The sequence below is a fragment of the Ambystoma mexicanum genome, chromosome 14 (genome assembly GCF_040938575.1).
Source record: "Ambystoma mexicanum isolate Mex_15411 chromosome 14, UKY_AmexF1_1, whole genome shotgun sequence".
NCBI lineage: Eukaryota > Metazoa > Chordata > Amphibia > Caudata > Ambystomatidae > Ambystoma > Ambystoma mexicanum.
In genome coordinates this window covers 533,173,846-533,199,468 of record NC_090940.1, presented here as the reverse complement: position 1 = coordinate 533,199,468, position 25,623 = coordinate 533,173,846, and the positions used below count along the sequence as shown (strand labels likewise).

General features: G+C 47.3%; 1 protein-coding gene across 3 annotated transcripts in view; it reads right to left on the bottom strand.

Annotated features, from left to right (window-relative positions):
- BEGAIN (brain enriched guanylate kinase associated) overlaps positions 1–25,623 on the bottom strand; it is a 1,200,709-nt gene that overhangs the window by 860,933 nt on the left and 314,153 nt on the right. For 2 of the 3 annotated variants that reach the window (XM_069637769.1, XM_069637770.1), the window contains exon 2: positions 20,129–20,218. The exons of the other annotated variant lie outside the window; for it this stretch is intronic. In XM_069637769.1, coding sequence (XP_069493870.1) covers positions 20,129–20,218 — 90 coding nt within the window. The remainder of the gene's footprint in view (positions 1–20,128; positions 20,219–25,623) is intronic. 3 annotated transcript variants of the gene reach the window in all.

The window sequence follows — 25,623 nt, the reverse complement described above, 5'->3', positions numbered from 1 at the left end:
CTAGTAGCCCAATTTAAAAAGGACATCACACAGTCTTTGACCATGATGTAAAGGAAATCCTGTAATAACTCTAAAGAATACATTTATGTTCAATCCTAACAGAAGATAACACTTGACCATTAATACTTTCAGGGTGCAGCAGGGGGGGCAAAAGCCCCCATGGCCCAAGGCCATGTCTTGAGAGTGACAGAGATGCAGGTATTGCCTCACCTGAAAGGCCAGAATTCCAGGAGCAGGGCGCTAGCAAGTGGAAGCCTGCAGGTGAAAGTGTGACCCCTGTTGACCACTGAATAATGATCAACCAAAGAATGTAATAAAATATTGCATTCTTGGGGAAAAAAAAAACATTCACAACTGTATACAAAAAGGAATGTGATACTTTGCAAGCGTGATTCTAATGCTCACCTTGTATCCACAGGGATGCCACCCGACTCGGCTGGATCGCTTCTGAGTTGGAATCGCCTCCCCTGGGGACTTGCGCTGCCGTGGGTCTATTCTAGAAGACAGTAGTTCAGTTTTAGCCACAATCACCTCCTCCCGGGGCCCGCCTCCCAAGTGCCCCCCTAGCGATCCCTTAGAGCCTTCCTCACCTTGTATTTCGATAAGGTGCGCTCTCCATCCTGCTGTTCTGTGCAGAGGCACGTTGTGGCTAGGCACCTTACGGCCAAGTTACTTCACTGGCGTGGGCCTGGGAGTCCAGTCCTGCTGCGACTCTGTTCTTGAAGTAAGTCTTTAGTTCTTAAAGAGTATGTGCCTGTATTAGTAGTTGCCCTGGTAACCTTCTCCTTCTCTCGTGGATGCAGAAGGGATGATGAAGACGTCTAGTTGATGGAGAGGGCGTTGCTCGAGAAGGTAAGGAATGCACGAAGCGCGGCACTATGAGCGTCTTTTCGAATCGGGCTAACCTGTGCTATTCTTCCTTGCAGGTAGCCGAGAAGTTCCTGGAAGAAATGCGGCCAGATGGAAACGGGACGTAGCGTGGAAGATGTCCAGACCGTTGTCAAATTCCAGGGGAGCCTTGGTAAGTAAGCGTGAGTCTGAAAGGCGACGGAATCGGAAAACGAACGCTTACTAATTGTCCTCTCCTTTTTTCTCCTCTCTAGGATGTTGCTTGCGGCTGAGGACAAGCTCCTGAGAAGACTCAGGAGTGGTTGAGGAACTGGTTGCTGAACAGGTAAGGAGGAATAATGGTGGTCGTCTTCTTCTCCCCTTGTAGATGCAGGCCAAGGATGCTGCAAGCAGGTCTTGGTGAACGTCACGCTGCGAGTGCAGAACAATGCAAAGCGTGTGCCTCAGCTCGGGCGTGGCTTAAATAGCCAGCAGGTATCCCAGGTGCCTCCAGGGCGGACCATGCCCTACATGCTAGACTGCATGGAGCAGTTCCACGCCGAACCTTGTGGGGGCAGCCATGTTGGTCCATTCCCCAATGGAAACTCCACCTGCCATATGAGCCTGGCACCAAAAGCGCCAGGACTGGCTCCAGGACAGCCGAGAGGGGCATGATTGGGCCCTTGGGGCCTTGCAGGAACACTGTGGCGAGGGCCAGATACCCCGAGTTCCAAGGCCAGGGGCTATGGTCGTGACAGTGATTCAAATTGAAGAGTGGCTATTTTATAGGATGTGCTCGGCCTTGGCATGTGTCCACGTCATGTAAATTTATCAAAATGAAGAAACCATAACCCCAGAGCGCACAATTCAAACACACCTAGAAACCAGACCTGCACTGTCATGTCACAAGTGGGACTGACCCAGTCATCCTCCATTGTAATGTGGGTTGGCCCGCGTTTGGGCCGTATTGAGGGGAAGTGACTTTGGGGCTAGGGAGGCTGGCGGCGAGGGAAGTTCAGTTCCGTTATGAGTGATTAAAGTGGACGCATGAAACGCTGCTCCTTGTCCCGCATATCGTTCTCCCCGGAGGAGAGAGCCTGTCTGCTAACAGACTGTCGGGCAGTCCCCAAGAGTTCTAGAGTTCACATTGGCGGTGAGGCTGAAGGACGCATGCAAGGCACAAAGGAAGCTTTGCTGGAGCAGAGCGCTTCTAGTGTAGGGCCAGGAGAATGGGTATTTGCAACGCACGTCGGCGCACCTCCCAGCAATAGGCCCGCCCCTCCCCCATACCTAACAGCAGTCACAGCCTCCACACGGTCAAGTAAGAGGGGTAGGGAAGCACCCTCCCTCCTCATTAAGGGCCCCGTGTGGCCACCAGTCATAACGCCCAGCACGGGTGCCTGCAGGTGACAGTGTAGCCACCCCACCGGCCTGTAGAGACGCCAGAAGAGGGGCAGAAAGACAGTAGGCCACAGTGCTTCAGGCCAAAGAGGGGACCAGGGTGGGCACAAGTCCCTTGTATCCTGGCAAAACACGAGGCACACAAATGCCAGAAGGGAAAAATACCCACAGCACAGGCCCAAGTGCGGCCTAACAAATCATCTGCCATGTCGGATCAGGTGGTCTCCTCCACATTGGCGGATCGTGTGTCGGGAGGCGCTGCAGGTCCAGAAAGTACTTCTGGGGGCGCCTCACAGGTGCTACACCTGCCTCATGCCTTCGATCTGCGAGATACCACTAATCCACTAATCTGGGGCCATGACGGGCCATATGGTTAAGGGACTTCTACGTGGGGGCGATAGGGCTCATGGATGACGCCCATTTAAAGAATACCCTGTCCATGGCAGTTGGACCCGCAGTACGGGACATCACGGGGGAGTTGCTCAATCTCAAAACTGCATCATACAGCAACCTGCATGGCAAATTGTCTGAATACTTCGCACCCCACACCAATATTGATTATGAGAGACACATCTTTCATATAACACGGCAAGACAAAGGGGAGTCCCTCGATAACTTTGTCATGAGGATCTGCATAAAGCTCAAGTACTGTGAATTCCACCGATATTCGAAAGAAGAGGTCCTGCGGTTTCAAGTCATCGCTGGCTGCGAGTCACAAACATTTAGGAAGAAGCTACTTTAGAAACAGCGGTCGCTTGAGGACATCCTGGCATTAGCTCGGACGGAGGCGGCAGTGGAGTCGCAGCTCGAAAGCCTGGGGAAAACCACCATCCAGCACAAACCTGCTGATTCAGATGCCATAAAGAAGCTGTCTACTGCAGTGGACTAGACTGGCAAATGATCAGAAGCCACATACCTCCGGTGCGGATACTAGTATCCCCTCACGGGCGAATGCCCTGCCCTGGGACAGCAGTGTGCTGCATGCAGGGGAGACAACCACTTTAGGGCTATCTGCAAGAATGCACCAGTCACCACGCCTAACAGGAAAAGATTTCAAGAACCATGGAGAAGCACCCGGACACATCCACCAGGCAACAGGCAGGAAGGAGAGTCCAAGAGTCAGAGGTGGGAGAAACAAGAAAGCCAAAGCACGTACGCTCAGGACAACCGTTGGCCCTCTGACGGGTCCAGACGCAGCGGTAAAAGAAGATTCATCCGGTACATAGAGATGAGATCTCCATCAAGCAGTGATTCCTCGTCATCAGGTGACGATCAACGGAAGAAGGACTACGTGTGGGCTCCCAACAACAGTACCACCACTCAGCATAGCCCTGCCCTCACACTCCATGTTAAGGACATCCCACTAGAGTTTCTCATCGACACAGGGGCAACCGTCAACATCATCAGCGAAGAGGCTTAAAATGCCCTTGCCTGGCCCCCGAGACTCAAAAAGTCAGCAGTTAACAGTTATCCATTTGGGTCGACCACACCACTACCGTGCAAAGGCATCATAACGGCCTGGTGCACTCTTAAGACACACACAGAAAAGGTCCCACTGCATGCATTAAAGACGGAAATCAACAGTGGCTGCATACTCAACTTCAGGAAAGCAGTCGACATGGGGCTGGTACACATCCTATACCAGTTAATGGCCCACAAGTACTTCGCCATTCAAGAAGTCAGGGAAGCAGCATTCCCAAAGTTGTTCAAAGGGCTCAGAAAGCTGAAGCACAGGAAAATACAATTGCATATTAATCCCGAAATTCGTCCAGTGGCCCAACATTACCGGGGCATATCTGTTGATAAACAGAGGCAAGTGGAGGAGGAGTTAGGCAAACTCCTGTAGCAACAGGTGATCGAACCAGTCACCGGCCCCACACCGTGGGTTTCACCCATAGTCCTGGTGCCCAAGAAGTTGCCGGACGGGTCTATACGACTATGTGTAGACACGAGGAGGGTCAATGAAGTGATCAAGCTCGAGCGACACCAAGCACCAAGGATCACTGACATGATCCATCTGTTCCACAGAGCGAAGGTGTTCCCTAAGCTGGACCTCACGAAAGGGTATCACCAGATCGAGATCGCACCCAAGTCTCAATACATCACCACATTCGTGACACACCTGGGGCTATTTCAATACAAAATACTCAGTTTCGGCATCTCAACGGCAGCCAAGATATTTCAGGAGGAGATCCATAAGGTCATACCACATGTACCCAACTGCCTCAACTACTCAGAAAATGTCCTTCTGTTCGGGAAGTCCAAGGCAGAACATGATGTAGCCTTGCACAGGGTGTGTTTCGCACTCGAGGCGGCAGGCCTAACACTCAACAAAGCAAAATGCGAATTTGGAAAAGACTTGCTCCATTTCTTTGGGCACATCTTCTCAGAAAAAGGGATGAGGCCTGATCCTGACAAAGTGGCAGCACTCCATGGCACAAAGCCCTCAGAATACGTCCGATTACGACCCTTCCTCGGCCTGGCAAGCTACTGTTCTAGATACCTTAAAGACTATGCCACCGTCGGCAACCCTCTTCATCTACTCACCAGAAAAGACCAGCCATTTGAACGGTCCAGAGACTGCCAAAGTTCATTTGAGACAATTTGCAGCAACATCGCCCAGGCTGAGGACATGGCATACTTCGATGCGCAGAGGAAGACCGAAGTGATAGTGGATGCCAGTCCCGTGGGGCTGGGAGCAATCCTGACACAAAGAGACCCTGCCAACCACGTTAACATATTCATAGTAGCCTATGCCAGCAGGATTCTCACGGCCACGGAACAGGCTTATCCTCAGGCGGAAATAGAGAGTCTGGCGGTTGTATGGGCCTGTGAGTATTTACACCTATCCTTGTATGGGAAGGCATTCACGGTCGTGACAGACCACCAGGCCCTCTTAACGATATATGGGGATCCAAAGGCTAGAAGGCCTCCCCAGGATATCCAGATGGGGTTTGCGCCTGCAGCACTACAAGTTCGACATCAAACATCACCCAGACAAGGAAGAAAACACTGCAGACTATCTGTCCCGCCACCTCACAGGTCCGGCGCAGGTGGGGCTCTCCATTGCAGATGTGTATATCAACTACGTCGTGCATCACCTACAGCCACTCCCAGTGGACTGGGCTGACCTCGCGGCAGCATCGGAGCAAGACAGAGCCCACAGCATTGTAACTCACTGCATCAAGTCGGAAAGAATGTCTCATTTGAAACATAAAGCCAGAAACGAGAATGAGTCCCTCTGGGATGACATTCAGTGTCTAGACCTGGTAAAGGACGAACTGTCCATCGTCGATGACCACATTATCCTAAAAGGCTGCAAAGTGGTCATTCCAGAGGCACTACGAGAGAAGATAGTCAGGCTGGCACACAAAGGTCACCGGGGGATGGTGTCAACGAAGCGTCTTCTGCAACAAAAGGTATGGTTCTCCAAGTTGAACGCACTGGTACAGGAAATGGTAGGAGGATGCCCGGCATGTGCACAGGTGGCTCCGCCTCCAGAGCCAAATGCATTAGAAATGTCCCCACTCCCCGAAAATGTCTGGGACAAATTGGTGGTGGATTTCTTCAGCCATCTCTGCACGCCAATTATGTCCTTGTACTGATAGATGAAAACTCCCATTTTCCAGAAGCTCAGCTGGTTGAGAGCACGTCTGCCACGTGTGTGATCCTGGTGCTGGACCACATGCTGTCAACATACGGAGTACCGAAAGTAATAAAATCAGACAATGTCCCACCATTTACCAGCCATGATATTAGAACTTTGCAAGGTACATGGGGTTCCAGCACAGGACGATAACCCTGCGATGGCCTCAAGCCAATGGCTTCGTCGAAAGGTTTATGGTAAGCATCAAGCAGACTCTGCAGATAGCCACCATTCTCAACAAACCCTTTGAGCAAGCTCTCGATCAGCTGCTACGGGAGTATCGCCACACCCTCCACAGAACCACTTGGGTTTGCCCCGCAGATCTGGTGTTTCAGAGACACGACAAAACAAGGCTACCGGAAGGTCCTACCCCGGCTTCACCAACACCGCTCAAACAGCAAGCGAGAGATAAAGATCAAGAGGAAAAGAGCAAGATGAAGGACCGAGCCGGCACCTGAAGGCAGGCCCAGGAATGCACAATTCAACCTGGAGATCAGGTAATGGTACGCCAGCCAAAGGGTTGGAAGGAAGACTCCACATTTGTGACAGAGCATTTGATAGTGACCCACAGGAAAGGCACCATGATCACCGCCAGTAGAGATAGACAATCGTCTGTGACAAGAAATTTGTCACATTTCAAGAAGGTTATGGCCTCCCCGGCGCTCGGGTGGGAACAGACATACGACAGTCCAGATGAGAGACATTCAGATGAATCCCACCTCGGAGATGCTGAGTTGTCTGAAGAAGATGACGGCAGTGGGAGAGAGCCCTTCCCCCGCTAGCGACTCGCATTTCTACGAGGCCTCAGAGATGTCGCATGAAGCCTCACAGACTGATCGAGGAGATGGCCTGACATACTGCGAGTGACCCATTGTCTTAAAAAGGGGGAAGATGTCATGTTGCAAGTGTGACTGACCCAGTCATCCTCCATCGTTATGTGGGTTGGCCTGCGTTTGGGCTGTATCAAGGGGAAGGGACATTGGGGCTAGGGAGGTGGGCGGCGAGGAAAGTTCAGTTCCATTATGATGAGTGATTAAAGTAGACGCATGAAACGCTGCTCCGTGTCCTACATATCATTCTCTCCGCAGGTGAGAGCCTGCCTGTTAACAGAACGCTGAGCAGTCCCAGAGCGTTCTAGAGTTCACATGCACTAGAAGCCAGTTCCTCCTGGTTTTACAAGTGCCAATAGAGTGGCACAACCTCTATCCTACTACCGCTTCCCTCACTAACCTTCACAACCCTCTCTCCCACAGACCCACGTGAGCACCTGGAGACTATGCCAATGGTAATGGTGAGCAGTACAGTACAACTTAACCTAGCCTAAAATAACATTGAGAACCCACCATTTCAACCCCAACAATGAGAACAGGAATGCATGTGTAAGCCTAGAAGGCTTTGAAAATGGGGGCAAGGGTACAAAATGTGAAGCAGAGGTGTGTGTGAAGGGGCTGGGATGAGGATATGGGAGATGAAGAAACTCATTTAAATAAAAGGGAGGAATATAGGCGTTTTATACCCCATTCCTACTAAAGAGCCATTGAATGTATGACCCATACTTGTCCACGCAAGCTACTTCAGAGTTCCTGGTTAACATAAGGCCTGATGCATTTTTACATTGGGATATGGAATTTGACGGGCTGTTCGGAAGGTCTAGTTAGAAATCAGTATTCAGTACATTGTGAACTTGAATATTTTTCTCTTTCCATTTCAGGTCTTGGGGATGGCGGTCTAGAGTCTTTCTTCTAACTAGTGCCAGTGAGTTATCTCCAGTGTTCACATGCATGGTTTTGAGATGGCAGCTAGTCCTTATAGCCTGTCCGTCATATATACAGCAATACACAAGTATAGGGAATTCGACAGGTCGATTGCACCAATCAGAGAGCTCAGTAAATGTTGATGTTCCTAACTTTCAAAACATTGGAGGAAGGGCAACCTTACTGCCCAGAATGAAACTTTCTCGTTCAACTCATTAAGGCCAAGCATGTTCTCCTCCATCCACTCCCTAATTATTTGGTACCAAGAAATAGAAAAGCCAAACTTCACTTACAGCTTCAAGTGTGCTCTGAAGTGATACAATCTGGCCATGCATTTACTTTCAGACAGGATGTAGAATCGGAGGACAAGAAGAATTTCCTGTTCAAGTTGATTTCCCAAAAAAGCTTGGACTGTTTTTGGAGGCCCGGAACTTTGTCGTGCTATGTTACACAGCTTTGATACTCTGCTAAATCAATAGAGTGATGGATGGTCTTGGAGCAACAATGGTTTATTTATTTGGCATCTGTAAGTCGCTTATACAAGAAAATTGAGTTTCAACGCACCCAGAGGGCAAAGGGAAGCGAACAGGGGAGCAACAAAGACAATGAAATATGCAAACTGTTAAGAAATAATTCCATTTCATGTGTAATTTGTCCTCCAGTTGTGTACCCCCCACATTTTTGCTGCTGTTATACACCATAGTCTCACTTTGCCAGAGGAGCACAGCCTTCTGCTGCACTCCCCTGGGCTTTTCGCTCACTTTATTATGGGGAAACTGACATGCCCTCACAGTCAGACTTTGTTTCCCTTAGTCCTTGTCAATGTTGCAACTTTTCTGCAACATGTTGCAAGTGCACAATGTACCTTCCAGTATAGTGAACTTGGGTCTTCCTGTCATTTCTAAAGGCCCTAGATACTCTCGAAGGATTTTATAGGAGAATTGCAGATGTGCCTTGGACAGGGCTGGTGGCAGCTTATCTTTTCATATATTTATAACCCTTTCCTGACAGGTGAACCGTCTTTACTGTGTTTGGCAAGAATAGGTGGCCTGGCTCCAAAATGGCCACGCCATGAGGTTTTTTGTCCTGTCATTTGGCCATCTTGCCCCTTCATCTTCCCCAGGTCGAGCCGACCTGGGTCAGCCCTTATTTGGGCATGCATTCTCCCACGAAAAGCCATGCTTTTGCGGGCTTCTGCATTCTTTGTGTTTATGCTTCCAGGATGTGGGCTGAACTCTCTGGTTCCAATACACATCCTGGGTGCCAGAGAATCTGGTGTGCTGTGAATGCCTGAGACCACTGTGGTCCATGATTGGTCTACATATGGTTTGCCTGTATGTGATCAGATCTCCCATTGGGTCCTCTTTGTTTTGGCGCGAAGGAGATTCTGGATAAGAGAGGGCTCCAAACAACCATACCATGTTGATCTCTTGAGTGCTCACTGAACGAACGATAGGATACAAGTATCCTGAAACTAAGAATCTGAGTCGAGGAACCGTTGGTGAACCGCTGGAAGGTTTGGCACCCTGAGCCCGCTGTTGTCCCGCTAAACCACTCTGCATCTGATCGAACTAGTTCTGCGAAGACACTTCGACCCTTTGGAATAGGGGGACTAACTATTCTCAGCACCTTCATCAAACCGTGCAAGTAAGCCTTCTCAGAAATGTCCCTGGGCCAACCAGTGGGCTGACCAGCTTGCACAGGATCTTTGCCCTGATACCACCACCGTTTCGAGGAGGCCCTTGAAACTTGGTACCTCGCAAGCTCTGTGTTCACGGCACTCTCACACCGAATTTTGTATACTTGGCTTTCCCAGATCTGGAGTAAAGTGAGAGCGCCCGAACCACGCGATTACCGTTTCGCCCATCCGTGGTGACAAACTTTGCAAGTGCATTGCAGCTGTGACCCTCTGAGCCCTGAAGCCTGCTACAGTGAAAGTGGCCTGATCCATCCACCAGGAGCAGAGAAATCGCCACTGTCCCGTTTGGTAATCAACGCTGTAACTTCGTCGCTGAATGCAGAAAAGCCGTGAGATTGACGCATTTCAACCGGCAACTGAATTGGATTAGACTGACGAACTTTGGTCTGGAGTGCGCCAGGGGTCGGTGAGTAATTACAACCCTTATCAGTGGCCCCTAGCGTTCCATCCATTTTTACGCACAAGTGACCACTGAGGGCCCCTCTCCTTTCCACAGATAGCCGGAGCTATCAAACTATTCCCAACTCCTGGAACCTGTTCTGCCCTCTCGGGAGACCCTCCATGAATAGTGGGAACTTATTCTGCATCACCTCACCCACCTTCCTGAGCTGCTACAGACCGTACAAAAGACCCTGTTTTCGCCCATCTGCACTACCGTGTGCGCCAGCATTGCAAGTACATTTGAGCAATAGGCTACCCTCTTCTTAGGGACTGGACTGCCTTTCCGTTAGGATTGCGATTACTGCTGAACTGCCTAAAGACTCTTTGCACTACCTGCTTCCTTCCCTTTTCAAGGTTGTGGACCCATTTCGTGCATTAACCCTTTAGGCCCCTTGGTTTTGTATATTTGTATTTTAGTAGGATTGTGTTGGTATAAAAGTGTTACTGTTAATAACTATTGTGTTGAAACTCAAAGGCCTTGAATAAATGTATTTGTATTTTTAATATATATACACACCTGAGTGGGTGTGATTTGTAAGTGTCCTTTACTCTATGTGCTCATTGAGGTCTTTCAGTCACCCTCACCCTCACACCTCCTGAGACCTTGTATTGACTGCCGCCAATACTACCTTGATTGGTCTGGCCTGTACAGAATGTTACCCTGTTACAAGAAACTAGGCTGACCTTCTGAACCTCTGCCCACCAGGCCAGAGTTCAGAAATCCATCTTAACACAAACTACAGAAAAGCGGTTCTACTAGGCCTTGTGAACATGTGGATCATGCAAGTGCAAAGCGAGAGAAGGGACAGGGGGGTAAGTTCTAGAGGATCAACAGAGGGGTAAAGTGCCAGGGTGGATAGTTGCAAGGCAACAGGTAAGTGCATGATCCGGTTGCGAAGAAAACAGCTAAGTGCCAGGCAGTGACCACTAGATGGAAGAGGGGTCACCAGCTCATCCAATAAGTGCAGGCCTGTGAAGCGGCACAGGCCAAGTGGGGCCCGAGGGCAAGTGCAGGGGGAGGGAGGATGCTGCAGGCGATCAGGTAAAAAAGGCCAGGACCCAGAAAGGACGCATAAGGGCCCAGTCCTCCAATCACAGCTACTGTGGGGTTTAGCACGGGAAGGAGTGGGGAAAGGAGGAGGAAAAAGGGAAAGTCTTGAGGTGTTTACGGAACTTGAGGAGATCTGGCTCAAGACAGAGAGAGAGGGGGGGGTGTTCCAGAGGAGGGAGCCAGCTGAGGAGAGGGAACGGCCGCCTGCACCCTGCTTAGAGAAGCACTTGACAAGTAGAGAGTTGGAGCCGGAGGATCGGAGGGATCTGTAAGGAGAGTATTTGGTGAGAGCAAGTTGCAGATAGCACGGTCCCCGGCCTCAGATAGCTTGATGTTTTTTTTTTTTATATATACCACTGATGGTAGTATAGCTCAGTGGCAACAAGCTCGTCTTGGAAGCAAGACGATGCAGAGCAACACAGGTTCAAATTCTGGGGCTGCGCTTAGAAAACTTTGGGGGTGAGGGGTTAAGTGCGTTATAAATAACCAATTATAAAAATTATACAATATGATGTAGAGGGATTTAAATTTGATCCTTGCAGTAACTGGGAGCCAGTGGAGAGATTTTAGAGCTGGAGATACGGTCACTGGGATTAAGGCCAAGTATAAATCTTGCAGCCCTATCCTGGATTAGCTGGAGGGACCTAAGGAGAAAATAGGCAGATTAAGGAAGCGGCTGTTACAATAGTCCATCCTGGATAGTACATTGAGCTTCTGGGGGAAAGTGAGGAAAGAGAGGATGTCCCTGAGGAGGTAGAGTTGGAAGTGGACCCTCTCGACAAGGTCCAAGATGTGAGGAATGAAAGAGAGAGGAGTTGAAGATAACTCAGAGGTTCCTGGTCTCAGAGGAAGGGTTGGGGGGGAGAGCCCATTGCGGGTGGCCAAAGTGAAGGGAGAAAGGAGAAGACAGGAGCCCTGATAGTAAGAATCTCAGTCTTGCAGGCATTCAGACAGAGAACATTATAGGTACACCAAGACTGGATAGCATACAGGGAGTCAGGAATGACAGAGGAGGTCAGAAGAGATGCAAAGGGTAGTGTGAAGAAGAGTTGGGTGTCATCTGCATAACACTGGAAGTGTGGTGAAAAAGTGCAGAGAAGATGAGCAAGAGGGCGAGACATGTGTTAAAGAGTGTTAGGCAGAATTATATGCAGTACCCTTTGGGAACACCATACACATATAAGACTACAAGTGACAGTACAAATTCACTTTTGGTACAAGCCTGTACTATACAGTAAAGTGGTAGCGAAGGCTGAGCAGCCAGACTTATCTCAAGAGCAAGTGAGCAGTATCAATAGTTACACAAAGGACAGCAATTACTCTGATTCAAACAAACACTGACTCAAGGTTTCTGAGTAAAAGAATATACATTTATTTACACATCAGTTGTATAACATCTCACTAAAGTAAAGCAGTCGCAAAATCACACTCTTAATACACCACACCACTCCCAATAGATTTTGGACAAGTTAAGCTCAAAAATGAAGTGTGAGCAAAATGGCACTCCAATAATTTAAAAAGGGAGAGAAAGACAAAGTTAGACTAAAATTGAGCAGCACCAACAGGTAAGTAAGCAGGGCAATCTAGAAAGAGGAACTACAGTGATGAAATCAAATCAAAAAGGCTTAGGGCCAAAGTCAATAGGACAAAAGTCTTTTGCTCAAGATCACAAAGTTCAGGGTAGTTCGCGGTTAAGTCTTTGCCAAGAGTTCCGGATGAAGTTGGTCGGCATAAAAGTTAGTTTGAAGAGTAGAGAAGGACAAGCCCTCGGATTGCGAAAGGTTTCACACACCTTCACCGCAGCTGGACGAAATGAACAGCCGGATTTGCACAGTACCTTTAAATGGAGAAGAAGCTGTAGCTGAGGCTGACGTTCTCGTCAGGTCCTGCCGGCTCACGGGTCCTGAAGCGACTGTCGGACTGACATGAAGTGGGAAGACTGGAGGGTCCTGCACTGCCCAGGGAAGAAACCAGCAGCAGAGCAAAGCACCGAATAAAAGGTGCCCTCCTTAAAACCCAAGCAGGGTCCGACCTTCCTGGCTTTCCGGTTCACTGTAGCTCTATACAGCAAATTCGACCAGAGGAGGGAGTCCTGGCCTGCAGTTTTGGTGAACTGGTTGGTCCCACCAGCTCAGCGGAAGAAGATTCCTGGTAGATCTTTTCTGTCGTTGGAGTCTGAAGATTTGGACCTGCAGCAGGGCTTCACCAGGTAGTTCAGTCATTGTAAGAGTCCTCTTCTGTCAGCTCCTCGTTGGTTCTTTCATTCCAGGGACGACTCTGCCTTTCCAGCCCAAGAGACCTGCTTTTTATGCAGTTTTCCCCCATTCACACAGCCTGGCTGTCAATCACATGAAAGGGTGGCTGTCCTGGCGGGACAGTCATCTAGCCAATCAAACAGGACTTGGGTTACCAAGGGAACCCATGGCAGGGGTCCTAAAACCCCTCCCTCAGATCAGGCCTGCCCAGACTTTCAGGCACTTAAGGAGGGCTTGTGCGTAGAAGCCCGCGAAAAGACGGTGAACAAATTAACCAAACCTGGCTTGGCGCGAGGAGTAAAACACGAGAAAGACATTTTCAAAAAGAAATGGTGAATAAACCCAGCTGAAACCATATAAAAATCTATATGGTCTAGCGGGTTTAAGCTTGAGGCTACCAAGAAAGCCTAAAACAATACCAAGGTTATTTAAGATAACCGCGGTAGGAAAAATAGGGTAGTTACCACTGCCACCATCCAAGTCTTGATGAAAAGGGAGCGAAACAATGCTCCAAGAGAAACAGACAAAAAGGGATAAGTATTAACCCTTTCCAGTACTCTATGTAAGATAGTTTGCACTGGGTCTGTGGATTTTAAAGAGACTAATAAAGTCAATGGCAACTTTACATGTTCTGGGAGACAGTAGTCAGTCCCAGAAAATGGAGTCTGAGTTGGGAAGTCTAAAAGACAACGCTGTGTCACTGCACTGAAGGTGCTGTGTAAAACACAGTAAAAAGATGATACCTGTGGAGTAGGTGAGGCTCCACAGTCTATGAACACAAAAAAATGTTACACACACACACCAAAACATATGTAAGAGTGGGAAAAAAGGCTCACACTCTTACCAGGTGAAAAAATAAATCCTAGAAATCCAGAAAGCTGCTGCGGGACTCCGTAGGTAAGGGACATTAGCCATTCTGGAGAATTCTGCCTAACAAAGAGCCAGGGTGAAAGGATAGAGCCCTGGGGAACACCACAGGTGGAGATAGAGGTGGGTGCAGAGAAGAGCCTAGGATATCTTGGGAGGGACGATCAGTGAGTAAGGAGGACAGCCAGTCCAGGGCCCGCTCCGAGGGGCCAAGGGTATCATGGAGCCATTTTATGAGGATGGATTGGTTAACGGTGTGAAACGCAGAGGAGAAATCCAGAAGAATGTGAGCAGCAAATGAGTTGGAGTCAATGGCTGTCTCAATGTTTGCATATTGTGCCTCCGCTGGGGGTATCGAGACCATAGTCTGCCGAGTAAAATTAATTGGGATGCGGAATACAGAAAAGAGACAAAACTAACCGGTATTCAAGCTGAGGTGAGTCTGGTTAAAGGGAGATTGGATGGTGTTTGTGATAGGTCGGGTGCCTGTAAATTGAGCCAGAGTAAATGCAACGTTGTTTGTAGGAGCATGGAGCATTTACTTGAAGGCAGTTTTAAGAAAGACTCACACAGTACATATTAATAATTGTAGTGGGTGGTTGTGTGATGGACTCAAGCAAACCGCTTGCTGCACGGATGCCTTTTCTTGCCTGGAAATGCATTTGCTTTCTCCTACCAAACAAAACCCAGAATAGTAATACTGTGACCGCCAATCCTAGAGGCCAAGAGTGTTAGAGTTAAGAATTGGGTGTGTGCTAGGTGAATGTGAACGGAAACAGAGGGGTAAGAGGAGAGGGGTAGGGCGAGTAAGAATTGGATAATACTTTATTCTTTTTGTCCAACATTGTTGGATGATTCAGCACTTCTTCCCATTATTGGCGGACATCTTGTAGAAAAGAAGCCAGCGGTGGAATGGAGGCAGGTGAGGCACAGCTCATCTCCTTTATGTTGATGCTTGTACCTGACCAGGGTATTGCTGATCTCCAAGCCTCAAACCTCTTGCCATACCCCACTGCAGTATGCTTTTTCATGAATAGGGCCTCCACCCCCCCACCTCCAATTTCAGAGATCAATTACTACAAGCATTTCTGTTTCCTCCATGTTATTGTGAAAGATGGATGGAAGGCTTGGGAGGATAGCTCAGGGCATGCGCTCACCTTGGAAGCAAAACCACGCGCAGCACCACGGATTCGATTCTTGTGTCCAAACTTAAAAACCTGGGTATTAAGCGTGTTATAAATAACCAATTTCACAATTATGGCTTTGACGAAGGGATGTTCTTCTCATCAGACATGGATGGTATGGGAGGGCCAGGAGTGTCCAAACCCTGACATTGTAGCACCTTGGAGAGCCTGTTTCTGCCCGGTGTCATGACACAGAGTAATTTCACATGGTGCATCGCTGCGTGAAATTATGTTATCAATCAGTTTGTCCTCCTGTCGCCAATAAAGCATTTGTGCGTATATAAACACTAGACATTCCAACTTCCATCTTTGCACAACTTAGTTTTAATCAATAAGGACAATGTTTTTGGCCCTAATGCACCCACAGGAAATTGCGATCAGTTCTAGGCTGCGCTTAATACAATTGAAGCTATTGCACAGAGTGTATTACCCTAGGGCTGCACTGTACAGGTGGAACCGTGCCCCAGACCCGAAGTGCCTTCGGTGCACGGGAGTGGAGCGCACCTTTATACACATTTTATGGGAGTGTCCTCGGGTCCAGTCCTTCGGGCAACAATGGTGTAAACAATTGTCAGACGTTCTGCGGAAAATGGTATCATTGGACCCCAAATTGTTGTTATTGGGTATCCCGGACGGGGACTCTACCAACCGCTGGCAAAAACTACTGCAATTGGCCTAATAAAACGCAATATAATGCAGAGATGGGGCTCACCTGAGAATCCGGCCTTGGCCCGGTGGGTGGCGGATATGGGCGTGTGCGCGGCAATGGAACATCGAATCTATACAGCACGAGGATGCCCAGCCAAAGCCTCAAAAATTTGGGGCAATTGGGAGGAGGGAAACTGATCTGATATGGATTACCTGGGAGACTTGACTATACAGGAATGCGCGAATCATTATAACTTCCATTTTATGGGCACAAGCTGTTGTTTCATTGCTGTCCCTGGAAAGGACAAAGAACTGTAAGGGAGTGCTTACTTGGAAAGTTTTGGTATTTGTTTTTATGTTTATAAAATAATAATTAAAAAAAATAAAAAAATAAGGCCAGTGTTTTCCGATATGTTCATTCTTTTATTTAAATACACCAAACATATTTTAGGACAGGTGTAATTTTATATACCAACTCCAGCCCTAGAATATTTGGGGAAAGTGTTGGATAGTGCATTTAATTAAAATAATGAAAATATTGAAAACACTGTCGTTATTTTTTCTTTCGTTATAAAGACTGAATAAATACCTGTTAGACAGGCTACCTACATGAGGCGTGTTCTTAGGCATTTTGTCAGTTATCTTCAACTTCGAGATAAAGAGAGAGAGAGAGAGAGAGAGAGAGAGAGAGAGAAAGAGAGAAAGAGAGAGTGAGAGAAAGAGAGAAAGAGAAAGAGAGAGAGAAAAAGAGAGCGAGAGAGAAAGAGAGAGAAACAGAGAGAGAGAGAGAGAGAGACTACAAACAATACAAATCTTTCAGCACTTATTAAATCTTCAAATTCAGAAGAAAAGTAAAGGAAGTGTTCTTTAGGAAACATGTTGCTTTTGCTTATGGTCCTTTCCCTTTCTGTGTTCTGTATCCAGTCGTTGTAATGGGTCACCCCTCCTGGGAGGATGGTATCTCCCAGGAGCTTGTGGCAGTAGCCACGTCACGATACTCAATAAAAAGGAATGGGCGGTCTCCACAGTGGCGTCGCCAGGAATCAAATTTAGGAGGGGCACAAAGAGGGCCAAAGACAAAAGTAGGGGGGGGCACAGACAAATATAAGGGGAGAACATGGTCACTGCTTGTCTTAGGCAGGGGGGCACATGGTTTCACAGGGGGGGGCTGCCCCTCCAGTCCCCCCCTAGCGACGCCACTGAGTATGGAACCACAGTGTGCCGTGTCTTCATTACGCAGCACCTGGCGGGTGCTGCTTAGCTAGCAGACGGCCTGCACTGCAGGGCCCTCCACCATGACAGCGCTCCTGCCGGGCAATGGCTATGGCTGTCTGCCATAGCCATGGAGCCCCTGCTGGGGAACTCCTTGGAATCCAGTGCCCCTGCTGGGCAACGCCAGCGTTATCCACATGAAGAGGCCTGGGACCCCCCAAGCCATGCATGAGCCTGTGTGCTCACGGGCTGACTGGGCGCCCCCAGTCCCGAGCTGTCTGCTGGGTGTCCCCAGCCTGGATGTCATGACGAGTGCTCCCGACATCTGCAGGGTGTTCCCTGCCTGAAGTCCCGCTGCGTGACTGCAGCCTATGGTCCGCTTGGTGCCCCCAGCCTTGGTCGGCCTGGCCTGGGTGCCCCCAGACCAGGACATAACAGTCGTGTCCTCTGCTAGTTTCTTTCATTTGGGGTTTCTGTGGTGTGAGGGAACTGGTATTGTATTGATGTCTTATGTAGTTTCTTCGTGCCTCCTCCTGCAATGCTGATCCGGAAGGCATGCACTGTGTGGGGGGGAGGGGCGGGTTGTTAGGGGCAATACGACATAACATTTTAGCTCCAGGGTCTATCAGATGTCACTTGGAACCCCTCAGTGGAATAAATTCCCGTTTGATAGCGCCCCATCTACAAATCTATATATACACGCGCAAATAACCCGGGCCTGCTTGACTAACGAAGTGTAAACAGACGCTCCCGCCCTCAGTGATTTCCCCCTCAGTCCGCAAGCAGCCCCTTGCTTCCTTGTTTGCTTGGTTGCGTCGACTGAAAAGCGACGACGCTAATACACGCTGCAGGACAGGTTCATTTATCAGCCGAAAAACAGGCTGCATAATTTAGCAGGTTTTCAGTTTTGACATTCCGCAGTGACGTGTGTTACGTTCTGTTTGCTAAGATAATAACACGCTGCATCCTCTTCGGCTCGCCCAGAAGTGGCGCGAACATCCGAGAAGGAACACACACGACTTGCATCAGATGGGCGGCAAAAGGCAACCGCGCTCTTCACCATCTGCTCGTCTGGGCACCGTGTGGAACAGTTTCCTCAGGTGACAGAGAAGAGTCGCACTTGCCATGTCCCGGTTGAAATATGGTCCACCTTGAAAACCTTTGCTTTTCTAGTGAGATCGCTCAAGCAATTACACGCTCACATACTTGCCAACATTCTGTGACCAAAAAGATGTAGGATTTTTCAAGTTTCAAAAATAATAATTCCCATAACAACGACATCGCAGGAAAATGCAAAACACAAGATTGTTGGCATCATTGAAGCATTCGAAAATACACAACCCATCAAACAGCACAACATGGAAAGATGTTCAAGTTTTAGAAATGTATAATTCTGAGGTAACTTAACACCAAATTAAATTACCTAACTTCACAGAAGGTAATCACACAGAGCTGGTGGGCAACGTTCGCCACTGCTCTGTAGCAGCAGCTCAGACAGTACATATTTATTGCAAGTTGAACACTGAATGACATGGCGGCCGATACCCCACCCCCCCTCAGTCTGATATGATAGGCAGATGCTGTGTGATGGTGTTACACTCAGCCACTGGTGGTTCACCCAAGGGTTGTCCAGGAAAGAGTGCAAGACAGAGTCAAGTAGCTGTCCGGTCAGTGGATTGGTCTGAGCCCAATCAAAGTAATCACCTACCAGCCCACTGTACAGAGAGACCAATTAATGTGTAGCATGCTTTGTCCTGGTGCCTACCTTAGAGTCACTTACATTGCCTGCCACTGTAAAAAGCAGTAGGATCTGTCACTGAAATCTGTAGGGTCAGCAAGTATGCGCTCAAATGGGAGATGCAAAATACTGCTATGGTTTTCGGTTACGGCAGGGATAGCTCAGCTCCTTTTTTCAAAGGTTGATGAATTGAGTACCATTAATTTGTGTAGCAGCAGTCACTGCTACACGCCAGTCAGGTGCCGAGGAGCAAGAGTTACTATGTGGTAAAGACTCAGTTCCATGCATGCCATCTCTCGTAGTCGGACATATTTTTCTCCTTGAACTCATCCACAGACTTTCCCCCACCTGCTCCCATGTCGCCTGCTTTGATACCTTTGACCCCCCCCCACCCGGTCCTCTCCAGTGCAGTGGCGCCCCCAGACATTTCTCATAGGGGTGGCCTGATGAGGTCACTGGAAACCTTGGGGTGGCACACAAAGTTGCATTCATAAGAGGCGGGGGGGGGGGGGGCAGTGTTTTTATAAGCATAGCGTTGGCTCCAGTGTCAGCTATGCAGCTCACACTCCCGGCTCCCCCACCACCGCCAACTGTTAAATGCCATTCTGGTTCATTGTCGAATTGCCCATCTCCACTGCTGCCATGGACTCAGAGAAGGGACCCCCTTTCTATGTCTGTGGAAGCATCTTTGTTTCTACATTTTTGAGGGATTTAGCCTGCAAGTGATCCACGGGAAGTCAAATTACCTTTAAAAAAAGAGGTTAGTTCCCTGGTTCCTAGGCCCAGAGTGCCATTGGTGCTTTGTTGGCTGATAATGGCCTGAGGCTCGTGTTTAAGCCCTCGCTTCACTTGGATCTGTAACTTGAGTCCCGAATGTTACCAACCAGAAAATCTTCCCTCCTCAGACAATGCTTAAACAATATCACCTGATGCATACATACGTCAGTCAGAAGAAAGGTGAACTCAAGATTATGCCTGTAAAAAGGTGTTTTTAAATCTTTAAGGGGGTGTTACTAACTAGTGCCCTCGCATAACAATTCAGGGCACACTTACCTCTTTTAACTGGATTGTTCACGCTGTTACATAGTAAATTGCATGTTTATGAGCATCAGAAGAAAGAAAACAACGCAAACAAATCATACAACATATGTTTATAACCACTGGCCCAGATCTGAGAATATATAAATCACTCTTCTCTCGAGTAACAAGAGTGGTTCAAGACACAGATCAGGACGTTCCAGGCATTACTTGTCAATGTTCATGGCATCTGAACGACACGTGTGTTGCAGGTGCTGCTCAAAGCGACATCTCATGAAATGGCGGCCGATGCATGTGTTCACACTTTACTGCAATCACATTATAAAAACAAGGCATAACATGACAAATCAACACGTTTTTAATTACCTGTCCCAGAGGGTAGGAGATGACTTTGCGTGCCTGCCCTGGAGAATTCTAGGCTGCCATAGGCAGGCTGGGACCCACGAGTTTCGCACCCTGCACAATGAATAGAGGATAAACCGTGGCTAGGAGTCGCTCATAACAGATGTTCCAGAGGTTACCCACATCACCTTGCGAGCCTACACGCGTGCAGGAACAATGTGAATTGCTCATCCCCAGGCATGCTCAGAAATCGAAACACAATCATTGCTATGGAAGTCAGCCATTGCTCCGGCACAATGGGAATGCCGCGCAGCTCTATGTCAACCTGTATGGTATGGGCCAAGTCCGCTCCTTGAGAGAGAAGTCCGTCCCATGTTTTCACGATACCCGAGCAATGCATGTTTGAATACAGGGAATGTAAATGTGAGTTATTAACAGTCTTAGGTATCCAAAAAACGTAGGAGGGTTGGGACTTTCATGAACTGGACTTGGAGACCACAGCTTTAGACCTTTATTTTGGGACTGGAGCATTCTGGAAGGAGAGGCCTGTGGTGAGTAGGCATCACTCCACATCACAGAAGACCCCAAGTCAAAAAGCAGATTTTGACCAAGACGTCTTTGTTGACATGGAACTCATTAGCAAAAGCCCTGGAAGTGATTACCAGTCATTTAGAAATGGATAGAGGCGTGACACACTTTACAGGCCTGTATACCTTCTGCGGCCGCCCAATGAATATCCCCTTTGCCACAAAGTTTTAAAACTCATTTAAACCTCCTCCTTTGTTTCTGTTTACAATTGTTATGAGAGCCCTGTGAGTGCTTTCTTACCACACACCAATAAAACGTCACATGACCTGGTTTCAGCACAGCAAAATCCTCCGGCAGTTTCCCAATGCTTTCATATTAGGGAGGATGGCAGAATTTCAGATTACAAAGTGGTCTCTCATCCTTCTCACAATCCTTACTTCATGAGGGCCAGAGCTTACCTTAGAAAATAAAACCTCACTCGTCCTGTAAATTTCATGTTAATTTGTCGCTACTCCAGCTGACCTCTCATTCTGAAGTTACCATTTGTCTGATTCTCATAAAGCTGGATGTGGCTGTATTATTTTCCTAATAAGCTACATTTCTCTTCCTTTTAAAAAATGCAAATTATTTGTGTAACCTTTGTGCTTTGACTGATTCTTGGACCAACATGCTTTTAGGGTCTCAGAAGCCATGGCCTTGCTCAGTAGGCCATTGGCCAGAGATTCAGCTCAGGGCTGAGCCTTTGGTTGGCCTTCCCATTCCTGCTCCCCAACACCCCCCCCATCACAAAATCACATTTTCAAAGGCAGAGACTTGCTGAGCAAACGTTGTGACCAACCTTTCTCAGTGTCGTGTTTGTTTTCGGAAGTCAACAACTGATCATCTTTTTGAGTTTTATCAGGAGGATAGCTCAGGGTCAACACGTTTGCCTTGGAAGCAAGACAACGCATAGCAACACAGGTTTGAACCCCGGGCTTGCGCTTAGAAATTGGTCCCCGGTGTTAAGCGTGTTATAAAAGAACAGTTATAATTATCCCAAGCTACTCTACTCCACCCCGGGGTGGGTGGGTTCGGTCACCAATGAGATTCGGAAGGGGATTGTGGGGTTTCAATTCTATAGGCTAAACCTCCTACTCCCCGTGAACTTCACAAATGTTATCGTCAACTCCCTCTCTGGGACTGGGCTTAAGAGTAGTTAGAGGGGGGAGATTTCCAACTTTAGAGGGCACAGGCTAATATAATCATTTCAGTAAAACCTTTATGATTTCAGAAGTTATACCTTCCGAACAGGTTCAGCCTTCTGAGGGTTTTAGTAGCCTGTGATTGCTAAGGATGCTGTATGGCAGAATGCAGGATTGTGCATCGTTTTGCCCACATGGGATCTCTTCATATTCCCGGGAGTTTAGGGAATATTTGTCCTCAAGTATTTATTTGTCCTCTCTGTTTCATGACCAGGCTTGGGGGAGGGTCTCTTCTTGTTCATTGCTTTGGGAGGAGGCCCATTGGCATTTCAATGAACCCTACTTGACCCGCTTTACTCCATTTCTTTATTCAACCCACCTGAGGGTGACAGACTATTAGGATGCACATACTTTCTGGATCCTCCTCCCACTTGCCTGACCCTCCAGGGTGATCAGCCAATCTCAGCGATCATCCCACATCAGGGATTTTGGGGAGTCTACTGACATGGACTATACTACTCATATTATCGCCTCCCCACCCCACATTGTGGGCCATTCACAACATTAAGGATCACATCACATCGGTAACGTGCAGAGCTGAAAGTGTAGACTCTATCCATATAATTACTGTGGCAAAACCCTTTTTGGAGGTTTCTGCTTAGTAAGCTAGAAGCTTGATCTAAAAAGAGGTCCGGGCGCCCCGCTGCAAGAAAGAAGATGGCATGATAACCTGTTCTGTAGGAATGTACCGATTCAGAATCCGCCAGCCACGTGTTTTAGCTCACTGTACCTTTCACGAAGGGGGAATATCTACTTGCATATCAGTCTTTGTCCCGCCCACTTGAGCAGTCCATCACCGAAAATGCCAGGCAATCCTCCTTTGTACAAGAGTACCAACAGCAACCCCAGACACGTGTTCCGGCCTAGTCGGGCCTCCTCAGTGAAGTGGAGCTGTGCCTCTCTACCTGGTTTCCCCTCCGGCATTCCTTTCCTTTTTCTCCATAGTGCCGGGGCACTGGTTTTATTAATTTCCCAGACGTTTCCAATTACATGCCCGGCTTGTTACCTGATGGTTAGGAGTTAATCTTCTACGGTTAGTATCCTTATCCAGCATTGAATCTTTCATAGATTCCCAGGCTGTTTGAATATCCCCGTCATCAGTCTGGGAATCACCCATGACATTTGAGCAATTTTCTTTTCTGCATCTTTGGGGGCTTAGGCCTTGAGCCTTTGCAAGCTACTCAAGGTGAGAGCTTCGGCTGGCGTAGATACTTGGTTTACCTCTGTTTACGAATATCTGGATCAGGCGGAGCACGTGAAGCCTCCGCTTTTGCTTCCACACCTGCCCCAACAGTGTCTTTCACACAGTATCGCAATGGAATATCTGTGGTAAAGTTTCAATAAGAGACCAGTAGGGTTGTATGTTTACCAGGGTCTCACCCTCATGAATTAAGGACCCCAAAGATGGAGAGTAAGACTCAGTGTAAAGGAAGATTGTTTCCAAATGACCACTATGGGCAGAATCTCCTTATTAAGCTTCAAAACATGTATGCAAAGATTGACTAATCATCTTTTGATAAAGGTTTGTAGCTCCATTTAAGATGGCATCTCTTGTAGTGTGAGAGAAGGAACACTTTTGGAAACAGCTTGAAGGGATAGTCATCACTGTACTAAACATTCCAACTTTCAAGTGGACATTTAAGAGGTGTAGAAATAGAATTTATTTTCTAAAGATGTTTAAACAAATAAATGTTGGGTCATCAATGTTGCAACTCAATATTAGGCTTGTTTTTGAATCTAGATGTGATAGCAAATTCAATGTGTCACAACTCTATGCATTTATAGACACAGAAAGCATGCAAGGAACAAGATCAGAAAATATATAAATCAGTCATTAGAACAATCTTACTGCTCCTTATTGGTCAGTGTCCCTGACTTAGGCCTGCACACTTGAATTTTGACATACAATTGTCCCTGTTGTGGGCTCTGTTTACAAACCGGAAAAAAAACGTCCTGGTTAAAAATAGAACTCTAAACCGCTTCCCAAATGTAGCTACCTCTACCTTCTCTGATGCCATTAGTGAGGCAAGGCCAATTCTTCTTTTCAATCCACAGAGATAATGGATGGTAGGCGGGGCCTGAGATTCTCTGTGCACTTTATAAAACAAGAAGCTTGTAAAAAGAACTCTAGTTGCAGCTTCCAAATATTTGGCTGAGCAACAGACCAAACCTCTTATTTGTATGTACTGGAAGGATGGGGGGGGACTTGGTCCACTCCTGACAACAGCATTGGGGGCATAGAGTGAGTGTTTCAGTTTCTGATTTCAACCAGAAAGTGAATTTCTGGTTGCAAACACAGCCCAAAAGGAGGATATTATGTTTGCATAGTCCCAAAGCATCTTAACTGTTTAACAATGCTACATACACATCAATGCGCCCTTTAAATGCAGGAAATCACCTTAGAAGTCCACCTGTGTGAATACACCAATCAAACAACATGCACTTGAAAACCCTAGATCTAGTAATCAAAACAAATAGTTAATGTAATCATAAATCTAGAGATTAGGATGACTACCAATTCTATTAGACACTCAAATTGCATGTTGGTGCGTACTCTTTTTTTTTAACAATGCTTAACTCCAAACGCCAAGAAGACTTGAAGCAGAAAGGCTCACCGTATATGGAAACAATACACTAAAAGATACACACAGCCAGTACAACCCACGAATAACAAACACAGCAGAACACCTGTCCTGTGAAGACAACAAATATGCAGCATGGCAACAGAAGCTACACAGGAACTTTGAAGCAACATCAATAGCTTGCAATTCTGAAATATGGTCGGTGGAGCTAGTGTGCTTTGTAGATATTATTCCTTATCGCAACCAAAGTGTAAGGAAATAGATTTAGTGGCTGTTGTGTGAAATCCGCAGTAGTGCATACAAAGTGGAATACGAAATTTCTAAAGATCCGCTGGTTTCTTAGTCTTATAAAAGTAAATTGGAGTTGGTGTGTACACCTGTGTAGCGTTATCTCCTTTGGTGAAACGTCATCTATATAGTGGTCCCGCAATTTCAGTACTGACGGGCCAAAATCACATTTTCAGGGTATCAAACACATTGCACTTGACTACAGTGAATCAAAAAGGAATTTCTTTTTTACATAGTCGGAGTCACCCAGAAAAGCTGGTGTCGTTAAGGCCAGATTTGGGGACTAGCAATCTATTTCATATATGGACGACTCTTCACTTTTTGGTTGCACTTTGTCAAGGTTATACATATATTAAGATAATGATAAGGTGTGATTTTTACCTGTTTTTTTTAATTTAAATTGAAAAAAGAAATAACTAATAATAAAGTTAATTGGTGGGACATGCATTTTAGTAAGTTCATTTTAACATTAAAAGGTATTAATACAATATTGCTTCTGCAATTTAATGTATCCATGCAACCCAAGTTCCTTGGTTCATTTGAATCGCTGGCTCTGAAGTACTTTGTCACTCCTCATATTCAATCACTCTAGATTTTTTAAAGCGCGTCTTAAATGTAATATCTTTTGAACAGTCTTCAATCGGGAACAAATTAACTCTTATTTGACCCTCTATCATAGTGACTCTCCATCAACAAATGGAATTCAAACCCCACGTGCAACCACCCAGTCACCGCCCTGAAACTACATGTCTGTAATTATAGCCATTCCTAAACTATCCTAGCATTGGGGATACCTTGTGTGCTACACCCGACAATAGTTGCACCTAAGAGCTACAGAAAGGGAAATGAAGCCGTACTATTGAAATTCAATGTCACCATC